This window comes from Mustela nivalis, assembly GCF_964662115.1.
Source record: "Mustela nivalis genome assembly, chromosome: 8".
In the NCBI taxonomy this organism is placed as follows: Eukaryota; Metazoa; Chordata; class Mammalia; order Carnivora; family Mustelidae; genus Mustela; species Mustela nivalis.
Genome location: NC_139027.1, coordinates 87,699,303 through 87,721,162, shown reverse-complemented (window position 1 = coordinate 87,721,162; position 21,860 = coordinate 87,699,303). Strand labels below are relative to the sequence as shown.

Genomic DNA, 21,860 nt, shown 5'->3' with positions numbered 1-21,860 from the left:
GAGAAGGAGAGCAGGCCCAAGAAGAGAGGAACGTGAAAGGCGTGTGGCATCAGAGGGGTGAGGAAGACGGCATGAGATGGGGGATGGAAGTGGACAGAGGGGGTTAGTGGAAGGATTTGGGGGCTTCATCTGTGCTGACAGCAGTTGGGTCCACAATGGGTGGAAGGTTTGAATAGGTAAAGACAAGAGAGAAATAAAGCCCATGGGTTTGACCAGTAACATCTTTTCAAGAGTTTCTGCTTCTGGGGTGCCTGGGTGGCTCAGTGGGTTAAAGCCTCTGCCTTCGGCTCAGGACATGGTCTTAGGGTCCTGGGATCGAGCACCGCATCACGGTCTCTGCTCTGCAGGGAGCCTGCTTCCTCCTCTCTCTCTGCCTGCCTCTCTGCCTACTTGTGATCTGTCAAATAAATAAATAAAATAAAATTTAAAAAAAGAGTTTTTGCTTCTGAAGAATTCTCAACCTTGAAAACCCTTCACTGGCACAGGAAAGGCTCTGAGACCAGTGTACATTCATCAGCAGGATGCCAACTCTGCATTTTGCACACATTCCACTGCTATCCTGTAGTCCTCTGATGTCTCTGCACCAGGTACAGCGGTGACAGTGAGGGGCTCACTCTCAGGCATCGTGCCACCTGCATGGCATGGCTTCCTATCCACCCAGGGCTTTCCTTGCCTTTAATTTTCACAACAATCCTGTGAAATACATTTCTCTCATTTTATTTAAACCAAAACTTTTGTGTGAATATAACACACATGGTGTGCCCACCATGTAAATGCACAAGTTCATACCTTACCAAGTGAGGGTCTGCATAACTGCCTCCCTGTCATGAGATTTAACACCGCCAGGCCCCAGAAGGCCCCCAATCTCAAACCTCTCCCCGACCGCACAAATTGTGACTCAGAAACGTGATTGCTTGGGTGGTACCTGGGTGGCTCAGTTGGTTAAGTGGCCAACTCTTGATTTTGGTTCAGGTTGTGATCTCAGGGTCAGGAGATCAATCTTCACGTTGGGCTCTGTGCTCAGTCCTCTTGAGATTCTTCCTCTCCCTTTCCCTCCTCTGCCCCTCCCCTCACTCACGCTTGCCCTCTCTCTCTCTCTCTCGCAAATAAATAAATAAAATCTTTTTTAAAAAGAACTGATGCACTGGAACACCGAATGAGCCCTGAAGAAAAAAAGCTCTCCAAGTACAGAGAAGAAAAGGATAGAGGAAAAGATGAGAGGGGAAAAAAAGTTATGAAATAATAGAGCTAAGACCTAAAACATAAATATTTCAAAACAAAAACAAACTAGAAAAACTGGAACAGAATAAATAGTCCAACATGATTAAGTATTCTGAGAAAACGAGGTAAAGAAAGATACAAATCTAAGTAATTACCACATTTCAAACAAAATAAAGGGTCCCTGGATACACTATGAGTAAATTTCTAGGTTTAAATGCATGTACTACTTTTTTCCATTTCCTAAAGAAACAATATTCAAGCTGGCCAGTAACTTCTACTACTTTTCACTACTAATATGAGACTTTGTGTTGTCTCTTTCTTGTTGACTATCGATCTTGTCAGAGATTTATTTTAGCCTTTCAAAACACCAGCTTTCAGTGTTGATCCTGTATCCTTGCTTTGTTACATTGCTTTTTTATCTTTTTAATATTCTTTCTTTTCACTTTATTTATATTCACTTTTTGTTCTTGTTCCATTATCTCTAGATGTTTGGTTCACATATTTTCAGGCTTTTTCCCTTTCTGATAATTCAATCCCACATTCCTGTGTAAAAATTACTTCAGTTAGCTGCATAAGGTTTGGTTAAGTAGCATATATATTAATTGTTAAACATATTTTCTAATTTCTGGTATGGTTTTGTCTTTGATCCTTCTGTTATTTAAAAAAATGCTGTAAATGTACTAGTTTTTATACTATCTTTTTTTAATTTGACAGACATCACAAGTAGGCAGAGAGGCAGGCAGAGAGAGAGAGAGAGGGAAGCAGGCTCCCAGCTGAGCAGAGAGCCCCACGTGGGGCTCGATCCCGGAACCCTGGGATCATGATCCGAGCCAAAGGCAGAGGCTTTAATACACTGAGCCACCCAGGTGCCCCTACTATATTTTTGTTATTGACCTCTTGTGATTGTACTGTGGTCAGAAAATGTGCTTTTCTTGATACTAATCTCATTGAAACTTGACTTGATTCATGCCCATGTATTCATGGTTAACTGTTGGAAATGTTTTGTGTGCATGTAAAGAACGTGTATTGTTCAGTCAACATGCTATATAAAGCTTATTGCCTTGTTCAAATTTTTCAGATGCTTAGTACTTTTCATGACATGATTGATTACCTGAAAGAGACATATGAAAATCTCCACTTATGATAATGAACTTGTCTTACACCAAGTCTTTAAAAAATTTTTACTTACTATGTTTAGGTCTTTTTTTTTTTTTAAGATTTTATTTATTTATTTAACAGAGAGATATCACAAATAGGCAGAGAGGCAGGCAGAGAGAGAGAGAGGGGGAAGCAGGCTCCCTGCAGAGCAGAGAGCCCGGATGTGGGGACTTAATCCCAGGACCCTGGGATCATGACTTGAGCCAAAGGCAGAGGCTTTAACACTGAGCCACCCAGGTGCCCCCTATGTTTAGGTCTTTTTAAAAATATGGCTCTTTCATAGATTTGTTTTATTCACATATTTACCATTCTCTTTGCTATGTCATCTCACCTCTTCAATTTCCTGAGACCATTTTGCTTCTTCTTAAAGTACATCCTTTGGAAATTCCCTTAAATGTAGTTTGCTGGTAGTAAATATTTAATTTGCTTTCTCTGAAATATCTTTATCTTGCCATACTGGTCTTCAAAGTTATTTTGATGAGTAGGAAAACTCCAATTTGATAGCTCTTGTTTTTCAGTACATTAAAAATATTCCACCATTTAATGGACCAGTTGTCAAAGTCATTTTCAATCTATATTGCCCCTTTGAAATTAATCTGTCTTATCTCTGGTTGCTTTTAAATTTCTACTCTGTCTTTGGTGTTCTTTCATTTTCTATCAATTTGATATTTTTATATATGGGTGTCTTTTTTTAAGATTTTATTTATTCATTTGACATAGAATGGTTATAAGCAGTGGGAGTGGCAGCAGAGGGAGGAGAAGCAGTTACCCTGCTGAGCAGGGAGCCCGATTCAGGGCTCAATCCAGGACCCCGGGATCATGACCTGAGCTGAAGACAGATGATTAACTGACTGAGCCACCCAGGCACCCCAATACTGGTATTTTTTTTAATCTTCCTTTTAATTTATTTGGATTCTTGAACTGGGGTTATTTTTCATCAGTTCTCAATAATTTATTTTCAGTCATTATTTTTTTCATGTTATCCCTGCCCAGTTGCCTCCTGGAACCCATTTAACATGTATATTAGATCTCCTTATGTTTTATCCTTCATGTAACATAATCTTTCAGATTTTTCTTGTTTCTCTATGGGCATTCTATGTAATTTCTACAACCATTTTTCTTTTAAACTGTATCTTGAGTTTCTAATATTGATATTTTCACTTCTAGAAGTTACTTTTCAAAACTTTCTAGTCAATTATTAGTCTTCTGCTTCATTATATTTCTAATTACCACTTATTTCTTTAAAGCCACTGAAGATAATTTATATTGTATTATGGTATTTCAACTGGGAGTCTCTTTTATTGTTTTACAATTTTCACTCTCACTTTGTGTGTGTGTGTGTGTTCACTGTGAATTCGTGTTCCTTGGCACCTTATCTGAGGAAATTTCTAAGGTCTGGGATGCTTCTATCAGGCACCTGAGAATAACCAGTCTGGGTCTCATTTCAACCAGATTCTCTGCTTAACTGTTTTGACTCCCAACATGGTCTGAATTCAAGCCCCATGTCCATATAAATGTGGACCAGTAGTTAGGCACTCGAGGAGAGATTTGCTCCCCAGAATCAAAGCTGGGACAGGCATTCCCACTACCTCCCTCTGCAGAGCAGGGTTTTCTCTCATTCTATCACACAAACACCTTGTAGGAGTCCTAACTTTATGCAGGTATCATAAAGATGGTTCAGTCTACCATCTTGATTGTTCCAAGTCTTTTCCTTCTGCCCCCTATGGCTACCCTGGCTACTAGGTATCAGCAGGTACCTGAGATCCTCAATTACCCTCCAGTCCTCAATTTCCCTTTTGATTTTATGTTCATCATCATTTCTGGCCTCCAAAGAATTTTTTTATTTTGCCTACTGCTCAGAGGTGTGTGTGTGTGTGTGTGTGTGTGTGTGTGTGTGTACACACACTCTTAGCTGTACTGCACCTGGTGGATAAGTATTACAACACATCATTGAAAACAAAAATTTTCTATTTAACTTTACTTTAGAAGTATTACTTCTCTCATTCCAATAGATTTGGGTGTTGGGTGAGAAGGAATATGCATGGACTTGAGCCACAAAATTGGGTAAAATTCTAGTATTGCAAAATTCACTCTTATCTCCCTTCATGTAGCAGATTAAGCTCCAGTCAACAGTAGTGACAGTGGCTTAGTTCAGCTATTCAGGTTTCCCTGAGCCCGTTTCTTTTCAAATCTGTTAAATGGCAATGATTTTAACCCCTCTCAAAATTCTTAGAAGCATTTAAAAAAAAGTTCTTAGAAGGATTAAATCACATGTAAAAACTCAGCTCAGAGTCCAATATTTACAACACTTAACAAATACCAGCTATGGTTATTTTCAAAAAGGTTCTCTCTCTAATCTTGCTGGTCAATTGTCCAAATTAGCTTTAGAAAGATTTTTTCAATTTCTAAAGAGAATTCTTTTGGAATTCTGACTGAAATTAATTTTCTTTGAAACAATGAAGTAATTTGGGGAGATCTGACGTCCCAACAAAATCAAGCTTCTTTAGCCAGGAACATAACGTATGTCTCCATTAAGTCTTCTTTAATATTCCTCAGCAAAGTTTGACAGTCCCTTGCTTAGGTCCTGAACATTTGTTATATTTCTTATTTTATAAAAGTTTAAGTTTGTTATATATACTACTAAATATGTAATTTAAATAAAAATAATTTCTGATTAGTTATTGCCAGAATATGTAAAAGTTTTTGCTTTTTATACGTTTATTTTATAAATGGCTATCTTGCTGAAGTTATGTAAAAATCTTACAGTTCCTAGGTAATCACATCATCTGCACATGATGTTTTTTTCCTCCTTTCCCAAAGTTACACTTCCTCAGTGGACTCCTTTATTCCTCATAACTTAAGCATGTATATAGTGCTTAATAGTAAATTTGTTACTGATTTCATATTCTTTAAGTACACTGTAATAATTTTTATCAGGGATATGAATTGAATTATACAATTTTAGGCATTTATTAAGACAATGATTAATGGTTTTCTTCCTTTACTCTAAAAATATGGTAAAATATCCTTTTCTTTTAAAAAAATTATTTAATTTAATTAACATATACTGTATTATTAGTTTCAGAGGCAGAATTTAGTAATAACACATATTTTTCCTACAAAAAGCAAAACTTGTATTTCTAGAATGCACACTAGCCTACATGGTCATGGAATGTTCTAGTGATAAATGGTTGGTATTGATTTGCTCATAATTCTTTAGACATTTCAATCGATTTAATTCTTTTCTATTCCTTTGTCAATTTTTGGTCCTGGGTTCACACTAACTGTATAAAATGAATTAGGATGCTTCTGCACTCTGGGACAATTTACTCTTGGACGATTTAAATATTTCCTCCTTGAAATGATAAAACAATTTGCCTATAAAAAACCTGGACTTGGGTGCCTGGGTGGCTCAGTGGGTTAAGCCGCTGCCTTCGGCTCAGGTCATGATCTCAGGGTCCTGGGATCGAGTCCTGCATCGGGCTCTCTGCTCAGCAGGGAGTCTGCTTCCTCCTCTCTCTCTCTCTGCCTGCCTCTCTGCCTACTTGTGATCTCTCTCTGTCAAATAAATAAATAAAATCTTAAAAAAAAAACAAAAACAAACACCTGGACTTGATGTTACTTTTAAAAAGAACAGATCCATAATTCATCAAAGACTTCAATGATTTTCTACTATAGATTTCTTGATAAGTTGTTTTCTAGAAAATATTTCATCTAGATTTTCCAATTTTTCAGCAGAGGATAATACAGAATTTATAATTTAAAAACACATTTTTATTTATCCTAATAAATATTTTTGTTCTTTACATGTTTCTCGGCTTCTATTTTTTGCTATGACTATTTTATTTTTCTTCTTCGTGTTCTGAGAATATTTATCCTACCTTTAATTTTAATAGTAGTTACCTCAACATTTTCCAAAAGCATTCCTTTATCCTTCATTTCTCTATCAAAGTTACTTCTGAAATGGAACATTTGGACAAAACATTAAAAACATTCAACATTTCTGATGAAAATATACAAAATTTTACCCATGAGCTCCTCCATCTGTACCTCAATCTCAGGGCCACGTTAATTCTCAGTTTTTAACATCAGTTAATACAGTTTACCCAAATACCGCTAAATGATTGCTGTTCCCACTATCTATCCTTTTGAAGAATTTAACATTTCTCTCCATTTTATAAAGAGATTTACAATTATTTAAATTTATTTATGTTTAAATGGTTTCAGTTCCACTACAGTCTTTTGGTATGAGGTGAATTTAATAACCCCAACTTTCTTTTGTGTCTAAATGGGTTGGAATCATCTAAGTAGCTTCTTTTCTCAAGAAAAGGTATAATTTCTGAACACTTGCATATCTGAAAATGTCTTTCTTTCACTGTCTTCACCTGTGAAGGCATCTTCATGAGGAATAAATTCTTGGATTAAAAACTTCCTTCTCTAAAATGCGATGGGGTAGTTTCCTATCAACACCTGGCACGGCACAAGGCTGGCTTGGTTTTTCTTCTCTTACAGGTTACTGGCTTTTGTTTGTTCTTGCCTTTATCCTCATAATTTAATACTTTAAATTATAATTTGTGTCTAAATTACAGGATGTGTCTAATTATAGAATGCTTTTCTCAATGATTTTTCTGGAACATGATGAGTTCTTTCAATCTCTACATGCAGATCTTTCTTTGGTCCCCCCAAATCTTTATTCATTCTATCTTTGAAATGCTTCTGCTCTACCTGTTCTATTCTCTTTAAGAAACATCAAACACCCCATGGTAAAGTGCCAACCTTTGTTCTACCTTCGACTATCCACTCTCTTGTCGGTACCATGTCCAGGTGCTCTGCATTCTGAGAGCTGCTTTTTGTGTGTGTGTGACACTGATTCTATCTTCTGAAGTGTCTGCTGTGCATTTTTGCTTCTGCATACTTCAGTTCCTATAAGTGTCACCATGCTCACCTTAGCCTGTTCTCTCTTTATGGCTTTCTGTTTTTGCTTCACAAGTAGCATACTTTCTTATAGTCTTTTGAAGAGACCAAAAGTTTCCTGAAAATTTCACCCAGTTTCTGGAAATGAAATTATATAGTCACAGAGTATAATAATTTTATAAGTGTTTAGGACCATGCTCCTTCTTTTTGTTCTGCAGTATTTTGCCCAAAGTCTCACCAAACCTCTGCCTCACCCAGACTTGTGGCTATTTCACTCCTCTTTGGCTATAGCAAGACATATCACTGGGTGTTGGGACTAAGATTTTTTTGTTTATTTTTCAGTTTTTTTTTTTTAACTTCTGTTGTATGCATATACTTTGGTGATAATTGTTTTGGAAAAAATAAAAATAGAAAAAATTCTTTTTTTAAAGTACTCTGAACAGCACAATAAAAAAATCACTGTTGTGAATCTAGTTTCTATACAAAAGTTATAATATGAAGATGGCAAGTTAGAAGTTATGGATTTTTGCTTCTGAAAGGGGAAATTGCTAACACGTTAAGAAAGAATGACAACATGATCTAATCCTCTTTCCCACACAAACACCAATTTTATTCCAAATAATCACATAATTTAAAAATTTTCCTAAAACACTTATAAAAAGTAACCCCACTGTCATTAATTCTGGAAATTCCATTTTCTACATTAGTAGTACTTACTAAGTACTACTACTGATTCAGTTCAACTTAGTAAGTACTAAGTACTGAATCAGTCCAAAAAGTCCACAGCTTCTATAGATTTCATTTTAAAAGTTAAAAAAAAATCTACTTTTCATGATAAATGATGCTACTGATAACTTTACTTGGTAGACTTTTAGTTACTTTGGTAATTTTCACAATCTTACAAATAAGGAACAACATACCATATACATAAAATAATAATAAGCCAGTCTAATGGCTTGCATTGGAGGCCAGGGAGTTGCATTTTGTCAAACCCAAATTGAACAGAGTTGAATTTAGGTTAATACAGAGAAAGGCATGCTCTGGATGTGTTGTCCTTTGTAATTCTTGAAGCATCAGATGAATAGTAAAAAGTTCAAAGAGCTTCTTGTTACTCCTGTAAGAGAATAAGTACATTAACTTAGCGCACACTCTCGGGGAGTTTACCTGAAATGACAAGGAGAGATCATTTACTTGTAAACGTGAGCAAATGGCAACTGGTTCCAACATAGAGCAGAACATAGGTTAACTAAAGGATTAATACGCCAAGACAAACAAAACAGACTTTAGGAGATAAGTTTAAAGTCGCAAAGTATTCAAAGAAGAAGAGAATATGCTTTATAATCCTGAAAACTGCACCTTAGTCACCATTAAAATGTTTGAGAATATTTTTTTCCCCTCACAGTTAGAAAGAAAAATACTTGGTCATCTTATTTTAAGTAAGTAGCAGAGTACTGGGTTACTTTCTGGCTTAGCTCCAACATACTTTTTCAATTATCCTCCTTCCAATAATGAGTCAGTAATTTGATTTTCAATCAGAATATATCTGAAATATATTTCTTATTTCCTTGTCTCCATGTATTTACGTCTTGAAAGAGATTATCAAATAACTTATGTAACCACCCACTTAATGCAAAACGATTCACATCTCTGTGCTATTAAAGCTTTATTTTAAGACCTTCTTGCGCATTATTCCCCACCCTCTTGCTGGAGCTTTGCTCTAGCTCTCCTTCTGAAATGAACGTAAGCTATAACACACATCAATAGTAAAATGATTTGGCTCAAGGGAGTACATTAAAAAAAACAACTCTGAGACTACATAAAAAAATCCCACAAATTAAGAGCTAAGACCCAATTAAACTTAAGTAATGTTACTACAGCTTCGTGGCACCACAGGTAAATTATAACAGGTCTTCCTGAGAATTTACCAAATACAAATCAAGACAACCATGATACAGTCAGTCTGCAAATGAAGGAAGACAATGAACTGATAAGCTTAACTGATGCCAGTCCAAAACTTGCTGAGTATGAGATTACAATTTGACAATTAATAATTTACTGTGATGTGATATTGTATGCTAGGCAGCAAGGAGAACATATGGACCCACTGTCACATATCTACAAATAATTTTAAGAGGTGTTGTATTTACTATTCAAGTATACTGAGGTCTGGTAAAACACCAAAGTTCACGCCATGCAAATCACAGGTAAGGGGAAAGGGAAGGGGCAGAGGAGCTAAACAAGACCGAAATTTTACTGTTATAAACATGAGATGAGACAGGTGTTTAATTTGCCTCAAAAGAAACATGAGACTCTACCAAGAAAATAAAGAAAATAAAGCTTAAAATCTATGTTCTTTATTTATAATTTAGTAACTGGTTATATCAATGTTTGCATCAGAGGAAAAGAAGAAAAAATGCAAAAAGAATTATAATAAAATCCAATTAGTGGCATAACAAGCCCATGGTTATTTCCTAAAATAAAACCAGTTACCAGTTATCATTTTAAATCTCTCCTGCTTGCTTCATTTTCATTCCCTAAATTCAGTTCAGTACATCAATAGGATCTGTAGATAGACAAGACTTTTAATATCTCTTTTAATTTTCACCTGTGGTATTACAGAGTATCAGTGTGCAGTAATTCACTCTGATACTGCCACATGGATGCTAAAAACTGCTCTTTGTTTTTGCATACTCTGTGGTATAACCTTAGATATAAGGTTCATTTAGCAGAAATGAATTACAGAAACAAGACATTCCTAGATAATGCTCTAATTCTCATTTGTCATTCCGAATGTATCTTAGACATGCATTAATATATCATGAATCTCAAGATTCTATATTTACTGGAACCTGTAACTTAATAAACAAAGTTGAGTCAGTATAGGATTCAGAAAGGCCTAAATGATTGCAATAAGAGATCTTCCAAAAAAAAAAATCTTAGGAAACAAAAATATTCTTACTTTATTTTGGAAAGTTTCTGCAGAATAATACTGAGCTTTTCTAGTATTTGAAGATCAAGTTTTGGGGTTCGAAGTAGCACAGAGCAAGTACGAAAAAATAAAGTGTTGCTACAGGCTTCCAGGAAAGGCTGCAAGGATTCTGCAAAACAAATCACCAGTGCTTCGCTGTTAGGGTGTAGCTAAAAGGAAACTGATAACAAACCAGAACTATGTAAGGTATTCATAAATACTAATTTGGATTTTCATTCTTTTCACACTTAAACTTTGAGCAAAAATACCTTCATTTGAAAAATGAAAATCTCCATTGGCTTTTGTTGAACAATGTAAACCAAAGACTATTTTCCCTAATATCCAACTTCCACTAGATAGTATTTAGCAGAAATCCCATGTTTGGAAGAATGGGGAAAGATCATTTCTTCAAAAAGTTCCTAACAGTAGGCTGAGTTTAAATAATTAGCAATAAGAAATATTTGTGGATAGCAATCTTTTTAAAAACCTTACATTTAAGATTTTCATTTAAGTGTCAGTGACAATTTACATAATCAATGACTAGGGAATAACTTTTATTTTTGTAGAATATTTTATTTTTTAGTTTTTTAAAATTTTATTTTTTTCGGTATTCCAAGATTCATTGTTTATGTACCACACCCAGCGTTCCATGCAATACATGCCCTCCTTAATAGTGGGTTACCCATCCCCCCACCCTCTCCCCTCTAAGAAGATGTGGTCCATATATACAATGGGATATTACTCAGCCATCAGAAAGGATGAATACCCAACTTTTGTATCAACATGGAAGGGACTGGAGATTATGCTGGTGAAATAAGTCAAGCAGAGAAAGTCAATTATCATATGGTTTCACTTACTTGTGGGACATAAGGAATAACATGGAGAACATTAAGAGAAGGAAAGGAAAAGTGAATTGGGGGAAATTGGAGGGGGAGAGGAACCATGAGAGACTGTGGACTCTGGAAATAACTCTTTAAGGACAAAAGCCAAAGGGTGAAAAGATTCATAAAAGGTTGAAGAATTTTACAAAGTATAAAATTTTATTGCCTATTAAAAAAAGTTACAAAATTTAAAAGGCAAAAGCTCTAAAAGACAAAAGCAAAACAAAAGGGAAATGTCAAACTTGAAGCAGAGACACTAAGAGGAAATCCCCTTGTAATATATTTACTAGAAGACTGATAATGTTAAAAGAAGCTCTTATAAATTAGTAAGAAAAAGATGGACCTAATATTTTTAGTAATGAACAAAGGGCACAAGCAAAAAATCACAATGGAATAAATACAGAAAAAATATTCAACCTCAGTAGGAATAAAATAATTAGAATTGACAGATTTGTATCAAAAGGCTTATAAGCAGGTATATTCTTTGATTCAGCAATTTTGCCTCTAAAACTGTGTCTGAATCTAATGTATGCAAAGGTTTGAGAATAAGGGCCACAGTAAAGTTTGCAATAGTTAAAACTAAAAGATCTGTTAAAGTGGTTATGAGTTGAATACAATAATGCATAAAAATGCTTTGTAAGGTGTAAATCACTAATAATGGTAATTAGGAAACTTGAAAAGAAGCAAAAATCATAGAAAAATAATAAATTATGGCCTTTACAGTAGTTAAATTCCTATGTAAAAAGGCTCTGTAAAATTCAGAGGAGTGAATACAGGACTTTATTTCACACAGATAAATAAGTCAATAACAAAAAGGACAAAGGACATAAAAATATGATAGCTATGTATTCATCATTCTTTTTGAATCTATAAGCACAGCTTAAAAGGCTGTCTTTACTGAGTAAAGTAAACTATTCAATAATGAAACCAACAAAATCCACACTAGTAAAGTCAGAGCAATGTTGTGGTAACAGAAAATGAAAGGTGGTGCATGCTAGCAGTGGAATGCAAGAGCAATGGTCACCTGTCCTCTGCATTTTACCAAGTAGTAAAAAGTAGGAGGAAAAAATGTAATACTACCCCCACAGCACTCTAACCCAAGTACGGACTACACTTAGTTCACCAAAAGTCGTGTGTGTGTGTGTGTGTGTACGTGCGTGCATGTACATGTATGTATCTCAGTTACAGAATCTTCTTAGAGAATGAAAATGTAGGTTACAAATATAGCACACATAATCTACAAAGAACATTTATTACTACTTTTTTAAAGTAAGCTCCACACCTTGCATGGAGACCAACAACCCCGAGATCAAGAATCAGAGGCTTAACCAATGGAGCCAGCTATCATTAGAAATGGACTAACTGATATTTCAAGCTGCTTCATTAAAACTGACAGTCTTCTTTTTTCAGATCCTGACACATATGATTTATGTCAACTCTGAACAAGAAAGGTAACTATATTACATGACTAACAGATTTTAATTTTAAAGCAGCGGATAAAGAACAATCATGTAAGTCACTACCAGAAAGTCCACTGAGGGTTCTTAATATACCAACAATCTATAATATTGATCTACAATATGTTCTCAATTTAAAAACCTAAAAGCCACATTAAAAAGTTACAATTTTTTTTTGTACAGTTGACCCTTGAACAATTTGAGTTTGAACTACATAGGCCTATGTATACACAATTTTTTCCTCAATAAATACAGTAGAGTACTGTAGATGAATTTTTTCTTCCTTATGATGTTCACCTGATGTTCTTTAGCTTTGTTATAAGAATATAGCATATAATACATGACATAAAAATAATATATGTAACATAAAATAATACATATAACATAAAAAATATGTGTTAATACTGTTCATGTTATCAGAAAGGCCTCAACAATGATCTCAAGATTTTATTTATTTATCTGACAGACAGAGATCACAAGTAGGCAGAGGGGCAGAGAGAGAGAAGAGGAAGCACGCACCCTATGGAGCTGAGAGCCCGATGCGGGGCTCAATCCCAGGACCCTGGGATCATGACCTGAGCCGAAGGCAGAGGTTTTAACCCGCTGAACCACCCAGACGCCCCAAATAAAATCTTAAAAAAAAAAAAAAAAGTGAACTCCCTTGTATGACCTATATAATGGAAAAGAGCCAAGACCATCCAAAAACTTTAATATATCAGCACATTTAAAATGTGAAGCTTATAAAGGTCTTTTAGAAGTAAAGTAGATTCACTAGTTTGATTTCCAACCATACTTTTAAATCTATGAGAAAGGCATAAAAAGAAAGAAAATTCTGATATTCTTATATGCATTGTGTTAGGTTTAACTCTAAGACTGAAACACCGCAGTTTTAACATTTTTTCATTAATCCGATGTTCAGATACATCTTTTATGCTTAGAAGAACTTTAATTTGAATAAAGGTGGCTAGTACAAAAGTGGGGGGGGGGGAATTGAAGGCCCAATAAGCCAGATGACTTGTCTTCTAAAATTCATGTAACACAGGATAAATTACTTAGCATGATTCCTACATTCTTCACTAATTCACTGATTCCTACATTAAAATGGGAAGATAAAAATGGTTGATAAAATTTCTCTCCCCTAATACTTAGTCATAAGGATTAAAACTTTAAAGCCAAACCCCCCCCCCAAACCCTCACCAACAACAACCAAAAAAGAGGCAGAAGTTGAAGTCACAAACCTTAAAAAATGTTCTAGGATATAAACAAAGTTATAGAGTGGGAAGAGTTAGAAATATGGCCAGGGTCCACCCCTCCTTAACAATATCTTCCATATCATATACTGGGGTTGACAAAACCTTGGGAATTCTTACTAACACAGCCCCCAAACCTGAAGAAGAACAAACTAAACAGCTGTTGTTACCTTTTCAATCTTCTGACTGGAAAAGAGAGAAAGGGGCTGGCTTCCAGGGTCTATCTGAAAATAATGTTCCTGAGTACAGACTGCAGTATAGTGTAGAAGCCAGTCTAAAGCCAAAAGAATTTCTCTGTGAGAACAGGATACTCATACCACCCACTTTCCTAACGTGAAATGAACCAAACAAGATATTTAGTCAAATCTCAGAAGTAAGAACAGTCCTGAGAATCTAACAGCATGTTATTAATACACCCATGGGGCACTGAAAAAACATATATATTAAGGAAAATGGCTTTTAAACTGTAGCTTGGAAGGGAGAAAATGAAAACTGGACTTGGCTATGGTAGTATGAAGAGAGAGCCCCATCCCTTCTATGAGGACACACATAAAGTATGGATATGGAGGTCCAACTGAAAACAAGAGGAGAAACAGCATGGCATACATATTACATAAATCAATCAATCAGTCAATCAATCAATAAGAAAGGATTATGGCAATGTACAAGACAATAAAATGTAAAAGAAAACACAACTCAAAAAACAGAACAGATTTCCATAAGACTTTTGAATTATATATTAACCTAATAAAAACATGGCTAGACAATAAGAAAAGATGATCAACAAAAAGATTTTTAAAAGACAGAATTTAAAAACCACCATTAAAAAATGTATATTTAGGGGTGCCTAGTTCAGTTGATTAAGTATCTAACTTGACCTCAGGGTTGTGAGTTCAAGCCCCACCTTGGGCTCCACGCTGGGTATGGAGCCTACTTAAGCAAACAAACAAACAAACAAAAAACCCTGATAAATCACAAAACTGAAATAATATAGCTGAAAATTTGATTACTATCATAAAAATTTGAGATAATCCTAAATCATACCAATGAAAATGCTATAAAGAAATAATCAGAAAGAAACCAAGATATGGAAGACTATCAAAAAAAGATCCAAAAAAGGATAATTTGTATTCTTGATATCAAGTTAATAAAATAATACATATTGCAGTTTACCCTTGAACAACATAGGGTTTATGGTGCTGACCCCTCCCAACCCTACACAGTCAAAAATCTGTGTACAGAGGGAGAGACAGGATGGCGGAGAGATAGGAGATCCTGTTTCAACCAGTCACCCTAAAGTGAGCTAAATATCTACCAGAACACTCTGAATACACATGAGATGTAGGATTATACACTTCTGGATCTCTAAGGTGGTGGAAGACGCCAGTGAAAAGGTAAAACACAGTGGGAATGTTCGGACTGATATCAGAAGATAAACAGAAGGGGAAGGGAGCCACCAGAAGCAACCCACTGGAAAGTAATACCCCAATATGAGAGTGCCCTGTGATTGGGGACCAGCATTAACTTGGAGTCTCGTTAAAAGCACTCAAAGAAATTCCTTAGGTACAGAGGAAAGCCCATTAGAATAAAGTCAGACCTGTCCACAGAAATCTGGCAAGCCAGAAAGGGCTGGCAAGACATATTCAGGGCACTAAATGAGAAGAACATGCAGCCAAGGATACTTTATACAGCAAGGCTGACGCTCAAAATGAATGGAAAGATAAAGAGCTTCTAAGACTGGCAAGGTTTATAAGAGTATGTGACCACCAAGGTAGCACCACAAGAAATATTAAGGGGGGTTCTATAAAAGAAGAAAGAACCCAAGAGTGACATAGAACAGAAATTTACAGAGACAATGTATAGAAACAAGGGCTTTACAGGCAACATGATGTCAATAAAAACTTACTTTCAATAATCACTCCCAACGTGAAAGGCCTACATGCTCTCATAAAATGGCACAGGGTTGCAGACTAGATAAAATAATAGGACCTGTCCATATGATGTCTACAAGAGACATCATATGTAAAGATGCATCCAGACTGAAAGTGAAGGGATGGAGAACTATCTTCCATGCCAATGGGCCTCAAAAGAAAGCTGGGGTAGTGATTCTCACATCAGATAAATTAGATTTTAAACCAAAGACTGCAGTCAGAGATAAAGAAGGACATGACATCATTCTTAAAGGATCTATCCACCAAGAAAATCTAATAATTGTAAGTATTTATGCACCCAATACAGAAGCAGCCAACTACATAAGCCAACTGTTAAGATAGTCATACTGATACTAATACATTAATAGTAGGGGATCTTAACATCTCTAAGTAAAAGAGAGATCATCCAAGCAGAAAATCAATAGAGAAATAAAAGCATTGAATGACACATTGGACCAGATGGACCTCAGAGATATATACAGAACATTCCACCCTAAAACAACAGAATACTAGTTCTTCTCGAGTGTACATGGAACTTACTCCAGAACAGACCACATACTGGGTCACAAATCAGGGCTCAACTGAAACCAAAAGAGATTATTCCCCACATATTCTTAGACCACAATGTTTTGAAACTGTACCTCAGCCACAAGAAAAAGTTTGGAAGGAATTCGAATACTTGGAAGCTAAAGGCCACCCTGCTTAAGAATGTTTGGATCAACCAGGAAATCAAATAAGAACGTAAACAATTCATGGAAACCAATGAGAATGAAGACACATTGGTCCAAAACCTATGGGATACAGCAAAGGTGGACCTATGGGGGAAATACGTAGCCATCCAAGCCTCCCTCAAAAAAAATAAACTGAAACATCCAGAATACACTTGCTCTCTTTACACCTTGAAGAACCAGAAAATCAACAACAAAATAAGCCAACCCCATACACAAGAAGGGAAATAATCAAGATTAGAGCAGAGGTCAATGAGATAGGAACTAGAGATACAGAAGAACACATCAACAAAACTAGAAGCTGGTTTTTTGAAAGAATCAATAAAATCGATAAGCCACTGGCCAAACTAATCCAAAAGAAAAGAGAGAGGACCCAAATTAATAAAATTATGAATGAAAAGAAAGAGATTATGACTAACACCAAGGAAACAGAAACAATCATAAGAAATTATTATCAATAGTTATATGCCAATAAGTTAAGCAACCTAGATGAAATGGATGCATTCCTGGAACCTATAAACTTTCAAAACTGAACCAAGAAGAAACTGGCAACCCAAATAGGCCAGTATCTAGTTAAGAGATTGAAGCAGTGATCAAAAGCCTCCCAAAAAACAAGAGCCCAGGACCTGGAGAATTCTACCAAACACTCAAAGAAGAAATAATACCTATTCTCCTGAAGCTGTTTCAAAAAACAGAAACAGAAAGAAAACTTCCAGACTCTTTCTATGAAACCAGCATTACCCTGATCCCCAAACCTAGCAAGACCCCATCAAAAAGGAGAATTTCAGACCAAGATCCCTGATGAAAATGGATGCTAAAACTCTCAACAAGATCCTAGCTAATAGGATCCAACAGTACATTAAAAAGATTATCCACCATGACCAGGTGGGATTTATCCATGGGATGCAGGGTGGTTCAACATTTGCAAATCAAAGAATGTGATAGAACAAATCAATAAATGAAGAGAGAAGAACCACATGGTTCTCTCAAATGATGCAGAAAAAGCATTTGACAAGATACAGCATCTGTTCCTGATTAAAACGCTTCAAAGTATAGGAATAGAGGGAACGTTCCTCAACTTCATCAAGTGTAAGAAAAACATGTAATACCCCAATACAAGAAATATCACAGCAAATATCATCCTCAATGGGGAAAAGCTGACAGCCTTCCCTTTGGGATCAGGAATACAACAAGGATGCCCACTTTCACCACTCTTGTTCAACATAGTATTAGAAGTCCTAGCAACAGCAATCAGACAACAAAGAGAAATAAAAGGTATTCAAATTGGCAATGAAGAAGTCAAACTTTCTCTCTTCACAGATGACATGATACTTTATATGGGAAAGTTTTATTTTGGGTTTATTTGGGTTTTTGGGAAAATCCAAAAGACTACACCCCCAAACTACTAAAACTCATTCAATTCAGTTACTAGCATTCATTACAGCAATTCAGTAATGTGGCAGGATACAAAATCAACGTACAGAAATCAGTTGCCTTCTTTTACACTAACAATGAAAACACAGAAGGGGAAATTAGAGAATCGATTCCATTTACTATAGCAACAAGAACCATCAGATACCTGGGAATAAACCTAATCAAAGAGGTAAAGGATCTGTACTCGAGGAACTACAGAACACTCATGAAAGAAATTGAATACACAAAAAGAAGGGCATTTTATACTCATGGATCAGAAGAATAAACAGTGTTGAAATGTCTATACTGCCTAGAGCAATCTATACTTTTAATGCCATCCCAATCAAAATTCCATTGGCATTTTTCAAAGAGCTGGAACAAACAATCCTAAAATTTGTATGGAACCAGAAGAGACCCCGAATTGCTAAGGAAATGTTGAAAAAGAAAAACAAAACTGGGGGCATCAGGTTGCCTGATTTCAAGCTTTACTACAAAGCAAGGATCACCAAGACAGCATGGTACTGGCACAAAAACAGAAACATAGATCAGTGGAACAGAGTAGAGAGCCCAGATATGGACCCTCAATACTATGGTCAAATAATCTTCAACAAAGCAGGAAAAAATATACAGTGGAAAAAAGTCTCTTCAATAAATGGTGCTGGGAAAATTGGACAGCTATGTGTAGAAGAATGAAACTCAACCATTCTCTTACATCATACACAAAGATAAACTCAAAATGGAAAAAAGACCTCAATGTGAGACAGGAATCTATCAAAATCCTAGAGGAGAACATAGGCAGTAATCTCTTCGACATCAACCACAGCAACATCTTTCAAGACATGTCTCCATTACATTCTAATACATACTCCAATACATTCTAGCTCCATCCACATTGTTGGAAATGGCAAGACTTCGTTCTTGTTGATGGCTGAGCAATATTCCATTGTGTGGGTGCATCTATATATGCACATATAGCCTATATGGATATATGGGCTATTATTGATAATGCTGCTATGAAGATTGGGGTGCATGTACCCCTCAAATCTGTATTTTTGTATCCTTTGGGTAAATACCTAGTAGTGCAATTGCTATGTTGTAAGGTAGTCTCTTTTTAACTTGTTGAGGAACTTCGATACTGCTTTCCAGAGTGGCTGCACCAGATTGCATTCCCACCAATAGTGTAAGAGGGTACCCCTTTATCCATATCCTCACCAACATCTGTTGTTTCCTGTGTTGTTGATTTTTAGCCATTCTGACAGGTATGAGGTATCTCCTTGTGGTTTTGATTTATGTTTCCCTGATGATGAGTTACGTTGAGCATCTTTTCATGTGTCTGTTAGCCATATATGTCTTCTTTGGGAAAATGTTCATGTCCTCTGCCCATTTCTTAACTGGATTATTTGTGTTTGGAGTATTGAGTTTGAGAAGTTCTTAATAGGTCTTGGGTACTAGTCCTTCACCTGATAATATCATTTGCACATATTTTCTCCCATTCTTAGGCTGCCTTTTAGTTTTGTTTTTTCCTTCACTGTCCAAAAGCTTTTTATCTTTATAAAGTCCTAGAATATATTACGCTAAGTGAAATAAGTCAGTCAGAGAAAGACAAATATCATATGATTTCACTTATATGTAGAATTTAAGAGATAAAACAGATGAATATATGGGAAGGGGGAGAAAAGAGGGTGGGACACAAACCATAAGAGACTCTTAATGAAAAATAACAAACTGAGGGTTGATGGACGGGAGGCAGGTGGAGAATAGGCCAAACAGTGATGGATATTAAGGAGGGCACTTGTTGTGATGAGTACTGGGTGTTGTTTAAGTCACAAATCACTAAAATCTACTCCTGAAACCAATATTACACTACATATTAACTAACTAGAGTTCAAGTAAAAATTTGAAAAGAAAGAAAGAAAACCATAGGAAGACAAAATACATCCACAGTACTATAATATATTTACAGAAAGAAAAAACAATCCATGTAGAATCCATGTAGGCACAGTTCAAACCTGTGTTGTTCAAGGGGTCAACTGATGTATGAAATGGTAAATGAACAAAGAAGTGGATCTGCGGATTGAAAAAGCACAATAGTGACCCAGGAAAATTTGCCTCAGAACATTAAATAGCAAGGAATACCCTAAACTTCAAAGATAAAATAGTCATTAGCCCTCTAAGCAAAAGAATAAATTATCACTAACAGGGAAAAATATCAGACTGTCTTTTCACTTCTCTGTAACAGTAAAAGCACAGATTGCAAATTTTTGAACAAAAGAAAGCAAGTTTTATACCTCTATACTCAGCACTACGTTAACTGGGGAGAAGGGGTGTGGGACTCACATGGGAGAAGGAACAATTAAGAGATTATTCAAAAATAAGAACACAGAAATGTGGATGTTATGGTAAAAGAGCTATTTCTGAGCACTGAATATAAACTGATGTAAAACTAATATAAAGCAAAGTAGTAAGAAAATCAACATGAAGCACATTGCAAATTATGGCCACAGAACAGAATGAAAAATATAAACTGTGATAATGTTAAAAAAAAAAAAAAAACCCAAAACAACTAAAATGTCAGGAAGTCAAGGAAGGGGAGATGGAAAGTTCACTAGTGCTGCTGTCTTCATCTTTCCTAGCTAGGAGTCAATAAATGTCTAAAACTGAAAACAGTATTTAAAAGTCAGGATACACTAAAATGACTAATACAGTAGGGCCGCCTGGGTGGTTCAGCTGGTTGACTTGTGGTTTTGACTCAAGTCATGATCTCTTGGGTCAGGGATCAAGACCAGCATCAGGCTCCATGCTCAGCACGGAGTTTGCTCTGGATTTCCTGCCTCTCTCTCTCCCTCTGGCCCTCCCCCTGCTTGCTCACTCTCTCTCTCTAAATTAACTAATTAACTAGTTAATTAATTTTTAAAAATGACTACTAAGGTAAATTTTGTTATATTATTTTACAATTGAAAAAATAAAAAGAATGCTTTTTACCTTTTCTTAACAGAAAGAATTTGTGATATAAAATATTTATAACTCAAATCCATTTCATTTTTCCTGTTAAATAGATTTCAGTAAGATAACTGAAATTTTAATAAAAACTTGGGGAAAAAAGATTTCATTAAGTACATGTATAACAATATCATTTCTGTAAAAGTATTTTCATCTGTTTATCCATTCATCAATATTTTCATATGTACACAACTACAGAAAGGTATCTGAAATAACATTTAATGATGGTCGCTTCTTTTCTTTCTTTCTTTTTTTTTTTTTTTTAATTTATTTGACAGAGAGAGATCACAAGTAGGCAGAGAAGCAGGCTGGGAGGGGGGAGCAGGCTCCCTGCTGAGCAGAGAGCCCCATGCAGGGCTTGATCCCAGGACCCTGGACTCATGACCTGAGCCAAAGGTAGAGGCATAACTCACTGAACCACCCAGGCACCCCAATGACGGTCATTTCTAAATGATAGTTTGGTGATGTTTAAAAAAAAAACACACTTTTACATTTATCCTTAGCCTCATCTTTTTTTAAGTTCTAAAAGCTTTTTTATTTAATTTCTAAGTTGTGGTTAAATATGCAAAAAACTTACATTTTAATCATTATTAAGTTACAGTTAGTATTAAGTACATTCACATTGTTGTGCAACCATCCATCTCTAGAAATTTTCCATCTTCTCTAAAAGGAACTGTACCCAATAAACACTAACACCCACTTCCATCTGTCCCCCAGCTCCTGGCAACCAACACTCTACTTTCTCTCTTTATAGATTTGACTATTTTAGTATCTTGTGTAAGTGGAATCATATAAAACTTGTCTTTTTGTGTCTGGCTAATTTCACTTAGCATAATGTCCTCCAGGTTCATCCAAGTCGTAGCAGGTGTCAAAATTTCCTTCCTTTTTAAGGCTGAATGATACTCAATTTTATGTATATACCACATTTTTCCATGCTTC

At 35.7% G+C, this 21,860-nt stretch overlaps 1 protein-coding gene across 21 annotated transcripts in view; it reads right to left on the bottom strand.

Moving 5' to 3' along the window:
* Nucleotides 1-7,881: 7,881 nt before the first annotated feature.
* The window catches only part of CCDC138 (coiled-coil domain containing 138), a 136,194-nt gene continuing 122,215 nt past the window's right edge, over nucleotides 7,882-21,860 (bottom strand). For 14 of the 21 annotated variants that reach the window (XR_014315210.1, XR_014315211.1, XR_014315212.1 and 11 more), the window contains 2 exons: nucleotides 10,253-10,391; nucleotides 7,882-8,407 (listed from right to left, as the gene is read on the bottom strand). Coding sequence is in view for 15 of the 21 variants with exons in the window: in XM_082744241.1 (XP_082600367.1) it covers nucleotides 8,242-8,407; nucleotides 10,253-10,391 (305 nt within the window). In the remaining 6 variants the exon portion in view is untranslated. Of the gene's footprint in view, nucleotides 8,408-10,252; nucleotides 10,392-21,860 lie in introns of those variants that run through there. The other 7 variants (XM_082744234.1, XM_082744236.1, XM_082744235.1 and 4 more) reach the window with 3 other exon arrangements.